General features: G+C 39.9%; 1 protein-coding gene across 3 annotated transcripts in view; it reads left to right on the top strand.

The window, feature by feature from the left end:
* MAP3K4 (mitogen-activated protein kinase kinase kinase 4) overlaps positions 1–17,992 on the top strand; it is a 102,582-nt gene that overhangs the window by 26,255 nt on the left and 58,335 nt on the right. For all 3 annotated transcript variants that reach the window (XM_072966132.1, XM_072966131.1, XM_072966133.1), the window contains exons 2-3: positions 5,062–5,252; positions 15,320–16,683. In XM_072966132.1, coding sequence (XP_072822233.1) covers positions 5,062–5,252; positions 15,320–16,683 — 1,555 coding nt within the window. The remainder of the gene's footprint in view (positions 1–5,061; positions 5,253–15,319; positions 16,684–17,992) is intronic.

The following is a 17,992-nucleotide window of genomic DNA, read 5'->3' on the forward strand; positions in this document are numbered from 1 at the left end:
TACTAACCTCACAAATCCATTTATTCACCAGATAGTTATTGAGTGTGTAATCTGCACCAGACACTGTATACAGTGGTAAAGAAGACAGATGAGGTCCCTGCACTCATGGAGCTTCCAGTCTTGTTGAGGGGATAGTTTCTTGTTCATTTCCACAGAAAATCTTATTTTAAAATATCTACTTTCGTTTAAAAAAGTGAATTTTAGTTAAACAAAATAAGTCTGAGTGTCTGTACTGAAAAATAAAGAAGACTTGCTAGGTTTACAAAGACCCTACGCTGAATGCAAAAGTTAAATAGTGAATGTTGGATAAACTTGAGATTTGATAACAGCTCATGTGGAGGTAAGCTGATAAATGCTCAACTACAGGCTGATAATAAAGATCAGCTATTAATTGGCTCTTGCAATACAAACCAACCATGCCACCTCAAACTTAGCTTAGCTCCCTTTAATTTATACTGCAGGCTGAGCAAACTGCAAGTTCTTTACAAAAGAAACAGAAAATCCAACCCCTCTTTCTACCCTTCTCCTCTGTTTCCCCCAATAGCAAAAGTCTCCCTTTAATTATTACTTAATAGAGAATAAGTTAATGGGGAAGTGGAGGTGGTGGAGAAAACCTCACACAGGTGAGAACTGTACTCATAATGGAATAAAATACTTTATGTCTAAAGACTTTGTTAAAGAACTTTTAATGAAGCCAGTTTTTTTTTTAAAGGGCTTTTGCAAAACCACAGATGTTTTTCAGCTCATCTAATCTAGCTTCAAATCATTTTATAGATGAGCTATTTCAGGCACCATGTGGTTTACCTACTATGTCAGAGGAGAACTATTTAATCCCAAGTCACTTGAATTTTTGTCTTCCACATACTCATTTAAAAACTGCATGAAACCCCTTTGGATTGAATTAAAGACATGCATTTCTTAGACCAGACTCTGTCAAGTGTATAGTACTTTAGCAGAGTTTTATGTTAAAAGAATGCAACATTGTTTAATGTGACTGTCAGAAGTTTAGTTCCAGAAAGACATTTCACATTTGTATGTTTTTAAACACAAGTAAGGCAAATGTTTCAGGGCAGCTGATGGAGACCTTGTACTACTTTCCTCATCCAAAATAATTGGTATCCATGGAAACATTCTGAACCAGTCAACTGACCACATTAGCTCATCTCACATGAGCTAATACAAAATGAGGTTTTGGATGCTTTTGGTTAGTTAATTGAAATGATGCAAGTTCTTTTGAACTTACAGTGTATTTATTTTCTTAGATTTTGTGTCTACATTTTTTTTTAAAGGAAAAAAAGAATAAACTTTTGCTTGATCCCCCCCCCCCATTATGTATTGTTTCTTAGCTAAAGTTTCCAAACTAAGTTGTTTTCCTCTGGCTGCTTTTAAGATTTTTCTCTTTATCACTGGTTTTTCGCAATTTGATTATGATATGCATAATCAGAAACTGGTGGTTTTCTCATAGTTCTTCTGTTTAGAGTTTGCTGACCTTCTTAAATCTTGGAGCTTCTGGTTTTCTTCAAATTTGGAAAATTTTCAGGCCTGTTTCTTCAAAGATCTTTTTCTGTCCCTCCCTTTTCTTTTTTTGGACTCCAGTAAAATGTGTGCTACACTAGTTGATACTGTCCCATGGATTACTGATGCTTTGTTCTTTTTCTTTTTCTCTTAATTTTTTTCTCTCGTTAACTTTGGGTAGTTTCTATTGCTATGTTTTCAAGTTCACTGATCTTTTTTTCTGTTGTATCTAATTGACTTTAATTCCTTCTAGGGTATTTTTCATTTCATGTATATTTTTCTTCTCTACAAGTTCCACATGAGTCATTTCTGGTCTGTTTCTGTTGATTTTTCTCCTGTTTTGGGTTGTATTTAGTAAATTTCCATAAGGTGGCAGACATTGTGAATTTTATTTATTGAGTCCTAGACTTTTCTTTTTTTAATTCCTTTAAATAACGTTGGACTTTGTTCTAACATGTAATTAAGTTACTAAGTTACTTGGATGGAATGTAAACCAGTAACATTTCCTACAGGTGTGAACACCATCTTTACTGAGTTAAGTAAATCTTAAGAAAGTATTAAATGAATAGCTTCACCTTTGTGTAGTGCCTCTTCTGAAATTCATTTTAATTTTGAATTATAAATATGGTGACTGGCAGCACATGTTTTCCTACCTCATTTTCTATGATGCATAATGAGTAAGGAAGGATGAAATGTATTATGTTGTACTGCATTCTAATATATTGCTTATGACAGTATTCATTTTCACTTCCCTGTGATTCTTTGTTTGCTGTTAGAATAATTAAGTAATTTGGAAAGATTTTGAAATCAGTAAGTTGTTTATTGTGTCCATGTAAAGGTATAAAGACTAAGATGACTTTTTGTTTTGTAATAGATGCAGCTTTGAAAACAAGAGATAACTCAACTTCTGTAGAATTACTAAGGGGGTTTACTATTCTACTTTTGTTTGGAGAGTGCAGCCAAATGAGATTTTTCATGTGTAAAGAAATAATTTATCCACAGTCGGAGGACAATACAACACAAGTATCTTTTTCCGTTTCCCCAAATTAAATTTTTCATGGAAGTTAACATTTTTTAAAATACATGCTTTCTTAGGTTCTTTTTATCAACTAAAGCACAGGACCTTGTATATATGACAGGGGTATTTATTTAAAAAAAATAAACTCACCTGTCCTGAGATCACGACTCTGACCTCAGGGCAGAGGGCTTGCCATCGTTGACTTGGCGTAGTGAAGTTTGGACATTTTAGCTCCTCTTCAAAAAATCCTCCTCCACTTTCACTTTGCGTTTCATGAATTCATTTATCCACATAATACTGCTGGATACTAGTAAAACATCCCATTTTTTATACCTGTTTGAGCCTTAGTTTTTTTTGCATAGCCATTTATTTCCATTTTGTTTTGTTTTTTGAATCTTCACATCTCAGTTTCCTGAAATGTATTAGAATATTGACCTTACAAATTCTAAGTTGATTTATTTCTTCTTAGCTTTAGAAAGATTAAGCCATGTCCTCAGTCACACGTCCAGTAAGGCTGGGACTCAGCCTTAGGTCTTCTGCCTCCCAAGTTCACATTCCTCCTCACTGCGGAGGGAGTGTTTGGAACAAGGTCTTATTTGCTCTTTCATAGCCGACCCCGTCTTTCTGTTTATCATGGTATTCCCTGCTGTCTGACCTTGATTTATTTAACTGGCTAAATGTTTGTGCTGTAGTTTTCTGGTGATTACCATTCTAATATATGAAGTATATTATTGTGGGAAAACACTGAATGGTTTGAGCAGTTTTCTGGAATCTATTGGAGATACAAAAGTAATAGAATACAAGTCCTTCCTTACCACTGACTTAATGGAGAAAAAAGAGTTATAATACTGAATTTGAAAGAATTTAGAATATGTTAAAAGTGTTAAAAAAAAGTTTCTCGTCCTAAGAATTTTCTCTTTTAAAAAAGTTGAGCAGGTAGGTGAAGAGCTCAGGTTCTGTCACTGGAGCTCGGTGAGCACGGCGTGTCCGAGGCCTGTAGTAACGAGTGGTGTCCATCATTTAGTGAGTCCTCAGGCCGTTCCTACTCCTATTAAGCATGCATTATTGGATTTAACCCTTACAGGTATGGAGTTTAAATATTTATTAGCCTTATTTTATGTATGTGCCGTGAGGAGATTTTAAATACTCTGGCTGAGGCCCACACAGCTAGCTAGTAACCAGCACAGTCAGGATTTGAACGTGAGGCCCTCATGCCGCAAAGCATACGGTCTTCCAAAGCCTGTGCTAAGAACTACAAAGCCATATGGAAATGAAATTAGCATCCTGGTCGTTTATAGCCATGTCTTTCATCAGCTGAATCAGCTGTTTTGCAGTGAGTGTAGAAGAAATGGATATAGGAAATTCCAAGTTAATCTATAAGTAATAATATTTGTCATGCGACTTTGTTTCGGTTAGCTTTCAGCACATCCCACCTGTATGTCTGATTGTGTGTGCACATGTGTGGGGGCACGTATACCACAATATCTAGAGTGCTCTTACCTGGTTAAAAAATCAGTTTTTGACCTGTTGCAGGGATTCTTTAAAGATTTCAGTACTGTAAATTTGAATAATTCTAATAATTTTATTTTTTCCCTCATGATTTTGAAATAGTTTTTGATTTTATAGCAGGATATATAAATCACCAGAGAGAAAATTGGTTGTATCTTGGATATAGTTTGGAGTTATATTTATAAAATATGAAGTGTATTTTATAAAGAATATTCAGAATAGGGTAGACTTTTGGAATTGTATTTGTTCTCATTGTGTATAATTAAATTTTATTTTGTTAGCTTTGCAAAAACTAGAACTTTATCGAAATAGTGGTATTATTTGAGAAGTCTCCTAGGGACAGAGAATTGGCCGAATGTGTTTCCAGAGGCCAAGTTAATGAGGGATTGCATTTTGAAGGTGCAGAGAAACTCTTTCCCTTTTCTTCTTCCCCATCATCCTTCTCCCCCACACGCCACCTGAGCGCTGCACTGCAGTCTCTCAGAGAACACAGAAACTGTGACCCAGCATCTGTCACCAGTGCTCTCTGCTTTGCTGCTCAGGTCGCGCTTTCTGCCCTGTCTGTGCCTCACGACAGGAAAGGAGTGGACTCTGACATCGGGGCAGGACTTGCCCACTCACCAGTTGCACGTGTCACTGACTAGAGTGCACAGTGATACTTAGTTTTGTCTGATTTGTGTCTTCTAGTCCTTTGTCCTTTTTTTCTGAATCCTTAAATTTTTAATTTTAAACTTCATTTACATTAGAAAGAATTCTGTAAACAGCAGAAACTGCACATCAGTTCTATCCCTGGGGTGCTCGTGGTGAGAGCAGGAAGGCACAGTCATTCCTCCCTTTGAGTGAAAGCGGTCCTCTTTGTGAGTGTCCACAAATACGGACAGAGGAGGTGACAAGGCTAAGCAGGATGCATATCCACAGAAAAATTTTAGAGAGAGTTCGTAAAAGGAATTTTAAGTAGTTTAAATTTTAATTCACTTAATATATTACTGAATGTTTTCTCTGCTTATTGTCTCTCATAGGCAAGAGTACACACTGGGAGATTCAGCTTGTAAGAATTCCGAGTCTGACCCAGAGGACTTCTCAGATGAAACAAATGCGGAGAATCTGTATGGCACCTCTCCGCCCAGCACACCTCGGCAGATGAAACGCATGTCCACCAAGCACCAGAGGAATAGTGTAGGGAGGCCGGCCAGCCGGGCTAATTTGAAAGGTAAATCTTGTACTTAAAAAGCAATACGTGAAGGGTGTGGCACGCTTGGTATATAATCTTTATATAACATGTTAACTATTGATAGATCCTTTCTAGGATAACGTTAGTTTTTCCTCTTATTTTAAATTTGATTTTATGCTGCTTTTAAAATTAAAAAAATTTATTTTGGATTATTACCATTAGCAGTATTGTTAATAAAGGAGAAAATAATTCTCCAGAGATAACAAGGTTTGTCCTGAGTAATTGTTAAAGTCAGTGTGTGAGGCGTTCGCCTTCCTTATAGGATGTGGACGAGGCCAAATGTGGATGAATCGGCGCTCTCACCCAGGAGAGCTGCTGGCGTACGGGATGGATGGCCTTCTTCACTCTTTGAATCTCTTAGGCTGAAATTTCTAGATTCCGTCTTGCAGACATGATGTGCTGGGCAATTTGGGAGGGGCAGGCCAGCCTTCCTGCCCAGGACGCTGCCCTCGGTGCTCAGGGCCCCTTCTCTCCGGCACGGAGCCTGGGTGGCACCTCCTCCCACCGCGGACAGACCCTGTGTTGTACTTGCCCTTCTGTTGAGGCTCCCGCCGTCCAGGTGGTGTTCTGCCCGAGAGACTGAGCGCGTTCGCTGTCTCCCGTCTTGCTTCCCCCCGGCTCGCCGCAGCTGTGCGTCCTGGGAGGCGAGCTGACCCGCGCTGCCTGCTGCTGCCTCGTACCCAGCTTTCTGGCGTGGAACTCAGGGCACTGGAGCCTGGGTGTTAGAATTTCTCTGTTAACTTCAGCAAGCCGCTTGTCCTAAAACTGATCCCGTAGCTTCCTAGACCTCATCTCCCCGATACCGTCCGAGACGGGTTTCGCTCTTCAACTCCTCTGAGAAATTGCCCCGTGTATCTCACGCTCTCCCTCCTGAGAACAAACTCAGGCCCGTTTCTCCCTTTCTTTAGCCCACGTTCTTCCTCTCTTTTTGGCCGAGTTTCTCTTCGCACACATTTTTTCCGCACGTTGATCTCTCGTGGTTGACGTCGGCAAGCTCACCCTGCGTCCCTGTCGTGGCCCTTCCTCGAGAAGGAGGAGGGGAGAGAAACGGGCTTCATCGTGCTTACTCGCTTGCGTGAGATCTCATCCCAGGAGGAACTCCTCAGTACTGAAGAGTCTTTCTTTCCACAGGGAAGATTTTTTTCTTTTCTTTTCTTTTGAAACTTTGTAGCAGGATGTTAACCTGTGGCCTGTCTTTGCCCTCTTCGGAAAGTAATAGCTTTCTTTTTTTTTTTAATATATATTTTTTTTATTGAAGTGTAGTCAGTTTACAATGCTGTGTCAATTTCTGGTCTGGAGCACAATGCCTCAGTCATACGTGAACATACACACACCACTTTCATATTCTTTTTCACCATAAGTTACTATAAGGTATTGAATATAGTTTCCTGTGCTGTACAGTATGAACTTGTCGTTTATCTATTTTATGTGTATCAGTTAGTATCTGCAAATCTAGAACTCCCAGTTTATCCCCTCCCCCCCACTCTGTAGAAAGGAATAGCTTTCCATTGCAATATGTTATCTTTAAATCAATCCTTATCCATTTTCTCAAAGAAACTTCTCAGCTGCCTGTAGAAGTTCTTTATCTAAAATGCTATCAGTGGAGCAGCGCCCGCTGAATCAGTATTAGTTGATATGTACTTGCTCTGTGGTGGTAAAGTGAGATGGTGCCAGTAGGACATCTGTTTTTTCTTCACTTGTTGGTACACACTGTTTTAGAACAGGAGTTGAGAACACAATTCTCGCATTTTATAGATTGAGAAAGTGAGGTCCAGAGTTTTAAAGCAACTTCTTAAGGCCGGAAGGCTTGAGATAGTGGCAGGACTATTTTTAGAACTGATTCTCCTGGTGCACAGTTTGGCCCTTCTTCCTAGTACAAGCCGCAGGCATTAAGCTTATCTGAATGCAATACTTCGGATGACTGTATGTCTTTACTAATCAGTCAGAAAACCAGTCACTCGATACTTTGTGAGCTGTTACTGTCCTGGGCGGTGTTGCAGACGGAAGGAGGAAGGAAAGTTGTCTCTTTTCCTCTTTGACTTCTTTCAGTTGTTTATTTCATAAAATTATAGAATTTAGATGTGGAAGGGGTCCTAGTGACTACTGTTTATTTAATAGCAAACCTAGGATACCAAAATTCATAATAATTTATTTTTTTCTTATTGCAAAAGATTACGTTTGTTCTAGGGAATTTATAAAATACTGACAAAAATAAATGAAAGTATCCATGAACCCAACATGTAGAAATAGCAGCTTTTACCGTCTGTGCCTTGTAGTGTCTCCTCTTTCATGTATTTCTGTTGCGACTACTATATTATCCTATATGTACCATTTTACAGCTGGCTTCCTTTTTCACTTAATGTGTCATGAATTATGATGTATTAATGTATACGTTAATATCATAATAACCCAATGAGATGTAGGGTCTGTATATTACTTTCCAATTTACGATCGAGGAAATGGCACAGAGAGTTTCTAAGCTTTCTCTTTCTAGCTGTCCTGCTCATGGGTGTATTGGAAAGTGGCTTCATGTGCTTGCCGTCTGGTGAGTTGTTTTTGTCAGCGCGCTCGTTCAGGAATACCGAGAGAAGGTGGACCTGCAGCGCCCGTGCTGGCCGGCGTTCTGCTGGCGGGGCGCTCGTGCTGTGATGGTACAACAGCCCTTGAGAACTTCCCTGCTTCTGGACTCCGAGGCGTGGTGGACAGAGCTCAGGCTTGGCTGCCTGGATTCTAATCCTGGTTCTGCCCCCTTCTGCATATGCCACCTCTGTGTCTCATTCTCTTCATCTGTAAATTAATCTGCCTTTCAGTGTTGTAAGAGTTACATGTTCAGTAGGTATTAGCTGTCATTCTTACTACTGTAAGCTGAAGATTTCTTTCTCACTACTTGCCTTAAATTTTAAAGTAGAATTAAATAATCACATCGTTTAACGTTACTTAGTGTTCAGGACCCTTAGTCTCAAGTCACATAGCTGCCAAGCTGTGGAGGTGGGACTCCAACCCATCTGGATTATCTGTCTCTTTTTGCTCTTTCTAGCACTTTTCCTTTTTCTCACTCTGTGTTTTCCCATCATAGTTACTTATTCACAGAGCCTTTCTTTCCTCCCTTCCTCCCTTTCTGTTTCCCTTTACCTCTCTTTCCTTTCTTCTAGCCTCTTTTCTCACTCCCTTGTTTCCTCCCTCCCTCCCACTCCTCCTGTACTTCTCCTTCCTTCTTTCCATTGACTCAGAATTGTGCTGGCCCCGTAGGCATGTACGTGATCGGTGTGCGTAGCCTGTCGCCCCTGGGAATCACGCAGATACTCAGGCAGTGCCATCTCGTGCAGTACAGCTGGGACGGAGGCCAGGGAGGAGGGCTGCTGCAGGCGCCCGCAGGAGAGGGTGGAGAGGGCCTCGCCCGGGGAGACTTCTGGGACAAGAGACATTTGTGCTGTGACCTGAAGGCTGAATCAGGGAGACCAATATTTAAGACACGTTTGTGATTCATACTAATATATTGACCTCTCAGTATTTTCAAGGGCTTTTTAAGAATTAGACTGGTCAGATTTATGTTAAAAGTTTTCCAGGGAAATGTGGATTGGTGCATTACTTCTTTCTCACTGCAACAAGCAGAGGCTCCCTGAATCATACTCTTCATCTTACAACTGCAGTCAGAGTTGAACTCATCTTTTTAATTAATGTCACCAATAATATTTGCATTTTCTGCTTATCTTTTGCTTTGTAACAAACCACCCTAAACTTAAGTGATATGAAGGCACACGCATTGTATTGTGCTTATGGTCCTGGGGCTCAGGTGTTCAGGCCAGGCACAGCTCGTCTCTGCCCCTTGATGTCTGGAGCCCTGGCTGAAGCAGCTCAGCTGCTGGAGGTGCTGTCATAGGCTGGGCCCTCAGTTCTTCTCCGCGTGGTGTCTGCTTGGTCTCTGATGTCCTAGACAGCACCTTCACTGACTCTGGCACCTGGGCTGATAGCTCCTGGCATCGTTTGTGTTCCCAGGTGACATCCACGTGGCTGTCCTGGCTTGTCTCACAGCATATGGTCCCTAGGTAATTGACTTCTTAAATGGCAGCTGGCTTCCCTCAGAGCAAGTGTCTTGAGAGATAGAGGTGTAATGTGTAAGCTTCTTATGACTTAGCTTGGGAAGTCACATAGCATCACTTCTGCTGCATTCTTCTGGCTGCACAGGGCCCAGCAGAGTTCAGGTGGGAGGGGACCACACAGGCATCAGCACCCAGAGATGTGCTTCTTTAGTTATCTTGAGAGACTAGCTCCCACCTGCATGGAAAGCTTTGCGGCGTTTTGGTCAGTCGTGCTCTGTGCACCCTCCAGCCTCTCTGCTCCATAAATGGAGGTACCATCAGGAGCATCCCTGAAGGAATGTAAGGACACACACAGGTAACTGAGGGCACTGTGTGATGAAAGGAGGCGAGAGTAGCCACTAACACTTCTCCTTAGTGATGGTAGCCATTTTCTTGAACTGATTCGGTGATTCTTTAAATATTCCTGTTCTCATAGGCTCAGAGCCACTAACTGCTGTTGCTATAGACACATTTTTATAATTGGAAATTTAGTACCAGGTAGCCTTCTGACCAACTGGCTATCGATTGAGGGGTCCCATGAGAGAGCTGCTCACAGAACTCGGGAGCACACTTTACTGATGTTTATCTGTTTATGATAAAGGACTCAGAAACAGCCCAAAGGAAGAGATGCATAGGGCAAGGTGTGGGGCGTGGAGCTTCCACACCCTCTCCAGAACGCAATCTTCCTAGCGCCTTGATGTGTTCCCTGGCTTAGAAACTCATCAGGTCTCCTTGTTCCAGACTTTTTGTGGACATTAGTCTGCAGGCCCCGCCCCCAGCCTCCCAACTCTTTCGGGGAGGTCTGGTTGGTGGTTGGGGCTGAGAGCTCCTGCTCTGATCTCTTGCTCCTTCCTTGACCAGCCCATCCTGAGGCTGTCTGGGGGCCCCACCCTAAGTTGCCTCTTTAGCATAAATTTTGGTATGATTGAAAAGGGCTTCTTATGAATAAATAAAGACACTTCTGTCAGGAAATTCCAAGGGTTTTAGAAGCTCTGTGCCAGGAACCTGGACAAAACCCAAATATATTTCTTATGTTAAAAAACAAAATTCAGCCAAGTACATTTGAAGATTTAATGGGCTTTATTCATGTATCAGGAACCATCTCAGCTAGCAGCTAGCAGGGCGATCCGAGTGGCTGTGCAGAAACGGTAGGGCTTTGTACAGGCAGAAAGGTGGGGAAGGGAGCTGTTAGCCAAAGGAAAGAAGGGCTGTTTTTAGGCCAGGACATCTTTTTTATGAGGATGAAGTAGGGGATGGCAGGGACTGCATCATGCAGATTACCTCTTCCTCTGGGGCATAGAAAGGGCCTGCTTGACAGATTACTTTATTGGTATTGACCACAAAATTCCAGATTGTTCGACTAAGATTACTTCTCTGGGAGAGGTTAGAACTGCAGTTAGGTAATGTATGAAATCTAGGCTTGCCATCATGGGCTTTCAGCATGCAGGTGACCCCATTTAGGGCCTGTGGTTTTCTTTCCATCACTTACTACACCCCAGTGAGCAATGTCGAATACTAGCAAAGACATGAGGAGATGGCAGCTTTCCTACAAGGTTGGTGGGAGAGTAAGTTGTCTCAATCCCTGTGGGAAACTGATTTGTTAACACAGCCAAATTGAGATTAGTTATATCCTTGACCCAAGCAAACACACTTTTGGGAGTAGACTTTAGAGAATTTCCTGCAGGTAGACTCAAGAAGTTCTGCAGAAGGGCTTGTTGTGTCATTCATTGTGATCTCCGTGCATAATATGAGTAAGCGCAAGACAGGAAAGTTCAAATCGATATTGTTGGTGTTTGTCGGGTTGGGAGAGGACTGAGGAGAGGAGCCTAGGGATGTAGGACAAAGGTGAGGTCGCCATCGCCCACAATGTTGTGTTTCTTTGTATTGAGGGACTTTAAAACAATTGCCAGTTTGATGTGTTTAAAACTACTTCATTCGAGTTTTCCATTTTCCTGATTTGTTTCCCTGGGAATGTTAAAGATATTTTTGCTTTCAAAATATTAACTTCTGCTTTCAGAAGCTGTGATAAATATATAGCGATGTTATGATATCTAGGTAAAGAGAGTTAGCTTTTTATTACCTAAAAAATACCAGCTGTGTGACATCCTCACTGATGTAATCTACCAGTTTAGCTCTTGAATAAGCTCCCTGATCAGGCTTGATTTCATACTTTGATGAGTAACAGAATTTAGCTGTGGGGTTATTTAAGATCATATTTTTGGATAATGGTAAATAACTACTAAATTACAACAATTAAAATTTTGGTAAGTTTGGACAATAATTATCCATGTGTAGCTGTTTCTTTTTAAGGCTGGTTTAAGAAAGAGACAAACTATCTACTCCTTAAGTTTTAATTTTTCCTAATGTGGCAGAAGGAAGTAAATCCAGTTCATCTCATGGTTTCAGTAGGTTAAATAAGGATCAAGACACCCAAACCAAAGCACTTTTTAGGGCGAATCTGCCTTTATAATTGTTATCAGCTCTATTTTGCAGCAGTAATGTAATATTGCAGTAGCCAGCTGATAGAAATAGTTACACTGGAATTCGTACGTATATACACATTAATCTCTCTGTCACTGACAAATACTGCAAGGTGTGGGTGTGTGAGTAAATGTGTGTTGTTTTCTGCTAAAATAGTGAGATTAGCAAGTTTTTTTTTTCCTTGAAAAAGTATAACTGCTATAAAATTGAGCTGGTGAAATACTCACAAGTCAGATTCAATCTGTGTAGTTAGAGAAACATTCATTGTGGCCCAGAGTGGACTCTGTATTGCAGCGCTTTAGTCCAAGCTCAGCCTGACTTTCAGGGTTCTGATTTACACTCCCAGGCTACCCATATACATGCAGACTCACTATTCCAGCCAGACTCTCTTCTTGTATGTCTTTGTGTCTTTTCATACTTTTATTCTCTGGCTTAAAATATTCTCTTGCCTTCCTTGCTACCCTTATTTAAGCTGAATCCATTCTTGAAGGCCCCCAGTCAAGGACTTGGTCTTATTAACGGCATCTACAGATTACTTAGCCCACCGGAATCTGTCTTTTGTGACTCTCAGTATCTTAAGCTTTCCTTGGTCAGTCAGAACTGCCCCATGAGCAGTTTTGACAGATGTAGAGGTGGTGTGATGGCACAAACACGGGTTGAGATCCCTGTCCTGCCGTTTACCATCTGTCTGACTGTCTGTGCTTTGTCGTAATCTTCATCACAGTGCTCTTGTGAGCTTTATGACACTTTCTGTAAAGCCCTTACCTCGCAAATGAGGGGATTGAATAAAGTAGTGTTTCCCAAAATGTGTCATTCTAGCCAGGTTGAATCAGAGACACCGGGACTGGGTCCAGGAATCTGCATTTTAGCAAGAACCTGAGTGATATATTTTTTTCTCCTCAAAGAAGTAAAGTGAGGATTTTTTTTTTAAAGTGAGGATTTATTAAGTGATAGGACGCTGTTTAGAGGCAAATGGGCAGACTCAGGTGAGTAGCTGCCTGAGTGATTCTTAATGTTTACTGAAATTTGAGAACCTTGAATTAGAAGATCTCTAAGTCCCTTCACATTGCTGACTTTCTTTGATAGTCCAGTACATCATTGCTCTAAAAATCATCTCACATTTAAAGGAAAGAGCAGACACTTGTTTCTACTTTCTCATTTGAGAGATCGAGGAAGGCAGGTGTTCTGAATTTGGCAATGGAAGAACATAAGAATTGCAAGGACTTGATAAAAATACATTTTATACATTTTCTAAAGAGCCATTTCTAGGTGTGAATTGTGGGGAATTCAGCTGATTTTCTTACATTTATTTAAACAAGTGAACTTGTTTGCATTTGGTTCTGTTTCAGTATACATTTTTGTTTCTTTTCCTTTCATGTTTTTCTAATTTGGCAGGAATTATTGGTGATTGGACCAAGGAAAAAATAACTGCTTAGGAGGTTTGCTTTAACAGTGCTACGAACTCACACCATTTAATTGATACACTTGGGAGCTCAGATGTTCCATTAGTCTTACGTTATTATGAACTAGTTTTGTAGTACCGTAATTAAAGTTTGTATAAAACATTCTATATACTTTTGATCCATTCTCCTTTCCAGAAACTCTGTATTTGACTTTTTGTTAATTGCAAAGGGATTCAGTACTAATAGAAAGCTAAACAAACAAACCTGTCTATTAGTAATGGGATTTTGAGTATTATTAAAGGGTTATTACTCATGTCAGAGTGAGTATAAAGGACTTGGGAAAATTACTGTGTATCTTCTTCCAGCACCTTCTTGCATTTCAGATCTCCCTTAACTGACAGGTCCCTTACGATTTTATAGAGGCTATCTAGTCACCAATTGTTAGAAAATACTCTTAGGTTTTCCTTTCTTCATCACAAATATATTATTGATAGATTGGTGTATATATATTTTAATACGGTAGCAAGAGTGGAGCTTAAGTATATTTTAAGCTTAAATTATGTTGTTTTAGTGATGTATCAATTTCCATTGATTTGGAGGTGAATTGATTTAAATTTTCTTTGGTAAATTGATTTTGGGTATATTAGTCTGTAAGCATATAAATATACCCTGTTTCATTAAATCTACAGGCATATATAATACATACTAAGAAAAAATGCTTACAATTGATGACACAGTGTGTTCTTAGAATTTTTACTTTTTATTTATTTAAGGAACTCTTACACTTCTTGATATTTAAATACAGATTTTTAAAAACCATTTATCACTCTTGCGCATATATATAAAGGAAAATGTAGATGAAATATGTTGGTGAATATTTTCCTAAAAGTGGTTTATCAAACAACCATTGATTAGAAAACATATTCTAATTTCAGAGGTGTTAGAATCTAAGCGTGAGTCCTAGATTCACTGAACGAAGTATTCACTCTGCCTTGAGTGCAGAAGGGAGGTTGGAATGGTGCTGTAGTTTGGGCGTTATCAGTGTAGGAAGTGGTGGTGAAGACGGTCACCCAGGGAGACGAAAGTGAGACTGAAGAGATCTAAGGGTAGAACTTGAGAAACATTAACTTTTTATGGATTGAGCAAAGTTCCTGGGGGGGAATTTGAAAAGGAGCGACTTAGGAAGTGGACGAGAACCCCGAGAATGCTGTGTCTAGAACAGCAGAGGACGCAGGGGTGTCAGGAAGGTAGGGGCTGTGAGCAGTGTCGGAAATGCCAGCCAGGGAGGCAGGTGTGTGTGTTTATTTCAAAGCTTGGGAATTAAGTTAACAGAACTTTTTATGGTTGTTTGAAGGAAAAAATGTCATGTTTACTTTCTTCGTATTAATTTTGAATGATTTTTATGTGCCAGTATGATAGACTAGCAAGCTATACTAAATTGGTGTATATGTCTTCAGTTTTCTTAATGTTAAATTTAACATGTTTTTGTTCATTTGTTTGTGGCAAAGAAGAAATTAAGGAATAGAATAAGTTAAGGTGAATATTTTTGCTTATCATCTGTTTCAGTGTTTTCTGAGAATAATCTTATGGTGCCTTAAGGATTCTTTCCTCAATCTACTTGATTTTATAAATGAGAAAAGTGACTGAGAAAACTTAAGTGATTTGCTCTGAGTTGATACATTTAGTTCATGGCAAAGGCAGAAATCAGATGTGTTTTCTAAATCAGGTTTCTGTCAGATGTGCCATACTATTTCTCCCTTCTTAAGAGTAAGGTGATAACTTGTGATGATTTGACTACCTGGATATCTGCACTTTGTCGTAGAGAGGTAAACAGCTGGTTTCAGGTTAGTAGTGGAGAATATAGCAAGTATTATGTAACAGGTAAAATGGGTAAAATCTTTTAAAAAATTTAGAGAGATATTTTTGTGTGTGTATTCCTTTAATTTTCAGCATATGATATGATTATTTTCTTTAATAATAGCCTGACAATACAAGTCCATGTGAATATCAGTCTTAACTGAAAGTATTGAGGATAGCTTCATATTTTAGAGTAACATAATGTTCTGTTTATTTTTTTTAATAGAGAAAATGAATGCAACAAACCAGCCTCCACATAAAGACACTGGAAAAACTGTGGAGAATGTGGAAGAATACAGCTACAAGCAGGAGAAGAAGATCCGAGCGGCTCTCAGGACGACAGAGCGCGACCATAAGAAGAACGTGCAGTGCTCCTTCATGCTGGACTCGGTGGCTGGGTCTTTGCCCAAGAAGTCAATTCCAGACGTGGATCTCAATAAGCCTTACCTCAGTCTGGGCTGCAGCAACGCTAAGCTTCCAGTGTCTGTGCCCATGCCCATAGCCAGGACTGCCCGGCAGACTTCTAGGACAGACTGTCCAGCAGATCGCTTAAAATTTTTTGAAACTCTGCGGCTTCTGCTTAAGCTTACCTCAGTCTCAAAGAAGAAGGACAGGGAGCAAAGAGGACAGGAAAATACATCTGCTTTCTGGTTTAACCGATCTAACGAACTGATCTGGTTAGAGCTACAAGCCTGGCATGCGGGACGGACCATTAACGACCAGGACCTCTTTTTATATACAGCCCGCCAAGACATCCCAGACATTATCAATGAAATCCTTACTTTCAAAGTTAATTATGGGAGCTTTGCCTTTGTTAGAAATGCAGCCAGTTTTAATGGTACTTCAGTAGAAGGGCAGTGCAGAGCCTCTCATGGAACAAAGGTTGTGGGTTACTCAACATACCATGAGCATCTCCAGCGCCAACGGGTGTCATTTGAGCAGGTAAAACGGATAATGGAGCTGCTGGAGTACATAGAAGCACTTTATCCATCATTGCAGGCTCTTCAAAAGGACTACGAAAAATATGCTGCAAAAGACTTCCAGGACAGGGTGCAGGCACTCTGTTTGTGGTTAAACATCACAAAAGACTTAAATCAGAAACTAAGGATTATGGGTACTGTTCTGGGCATCAAGAATTTATCAGACATTGGCTGGCCAGTGTTTGAAATCCCTTCCCCGCGATCATCCAAAGGCAACGAGCCAGAAGATGAGGGCGATGACACAGAAAGAGAACTGAAAGAGTTGGAAAGTAGTCCAGATGAGAGTGAAGAAGAACACAGCTCTGACCCAGGGGGACCAGAAACCAGGCAGCCTGTTGACAACAGTTTCAACAGCCAGTCACAGGATTGCATAACTAAGAAGCTCGAGAGGCTTGAATCTGAGGACGATTCTCTGGGCTGGGGGGCACCAGACTGCAGCACAGAAGGAGGCTTTGGTAGACATTGTCTGACTTCTATTTATAGACCGTTTGTAGACAAAGCACTGAAGCAGATGGGGTTGAGAAAGTTAATTTTGAGACTTCACAAGCTGATGGATGGTTCCTTGCAAAGGGCACGTATAGCACTGGTAAAGAGTGACCGTCCAGTGGAGGTAGGTTTCCGGTAGGCAATGTAGTCTGATCTTGTCCTTAGTTTACTATTACTTGTAAATTACAATGTATGTTATGTTATATATGTACTTCAATAGTCTTGCTTTTTTTTTTATTGAGTTATAGTTGATTCACAATATTGTGTTCATAGTCTTGATATTTTTAAGGCATAAATGGTAGTCATTGTAAATTGCAGATTTAAACATTTCTATAAAGTATTGTGGTAAATGGGGAAATGGATCTATGACAACTATGAAATTTAGTGGATTAAGTGGGTGGAGGGAGAGAATCCAACCATTTAAATATAGGATGGAGAAGGACAGTCTAGTTATAAATAAAGAGGGAAGAAAGCCACAATCATGGGTGACCACAAGCTGAATATGAGTCAGTAAAAAAGTCAACATGATGCTAAAATATTTTTAAGTGAGTATGGCATCCAGGGTCATGGATATAGTTCTTCCTCTAGTCTTTTCAATAGCTTACTTCCTTTTGAGTAGCACGTCCAGTTTTGGTCACTGGATTTTAAAGAGAAGTGAATTACAGAGAAGCATAAGAATGATCAAAGGACAGAAAGTATACGCTGTCTGGTAAGGGCAATGTGATTAGCATAGATGGTGGAAGTTTACGGGAAGTACTAATTATTATCAAATGGAGTATTTTGAGAAGTGAAGATTTTTATGAGAGGAATATGCCTACTAGAGGAAGTGGTTTCAAAATAGTCCATATTACAGATTTGGTTTTGATCACTTGGTATCTCAGAAATTCTTTACCGATAAGGGTGGTAAAACTGGAAGGGGGCATATTGTCAGATGTTTTTCTTGAGAGTAAAAGAGTATAAGCAGTTTCCTGTTGTGGTGGGTTTGCAGGTTGCAAAAGCACCCAGATCTTTGAGATCCCTGATTGCCTGGGCTAGGCTGTGATTCTAAATTTTAATAGCTATCCACATACATATGTATATACTTTTAATTTTTTAAAATTTCAGTTTATTACACAGTCTGGCTTAGTTTGGAGTCAGATGATAAAACAGAAATTATTCTTTAAGATGGGAAACATCAGAAGAGAACCTTAATTTGCAAGATTTTTATTTTTAATTTGCTAGTCAGATCCCTTAGGAGAAGGGGTCAGGCCTTCACATAATATAGCCAGGTGTTTACAGAATGAATCAATACTTTGTAGTGGTAAGAGGTTAGTTTACTTGGAGTATTATTTTGATTAGAAATTTCAAAAAATGAATTTTCTTTGAGCAGTATTTTGACTCTGTGAATGACCTTTTGTATACATTTTTTTTTATTGGGGCAAATGAGTTTTTTC

This window comes from Vicugna pacos, chromosome 8 (genome assembly GCF_048564905.1).
Source record: "Vicugna pacos chromosome 8, VicPac4, whole genome shotgun sequence".
Taxonomy (NCBI): Eukaryota; Metazoa; Chordata; class Mammalia; order Artiodactyla; family Camelidae; genus Vicugna; species Vicugna pacos.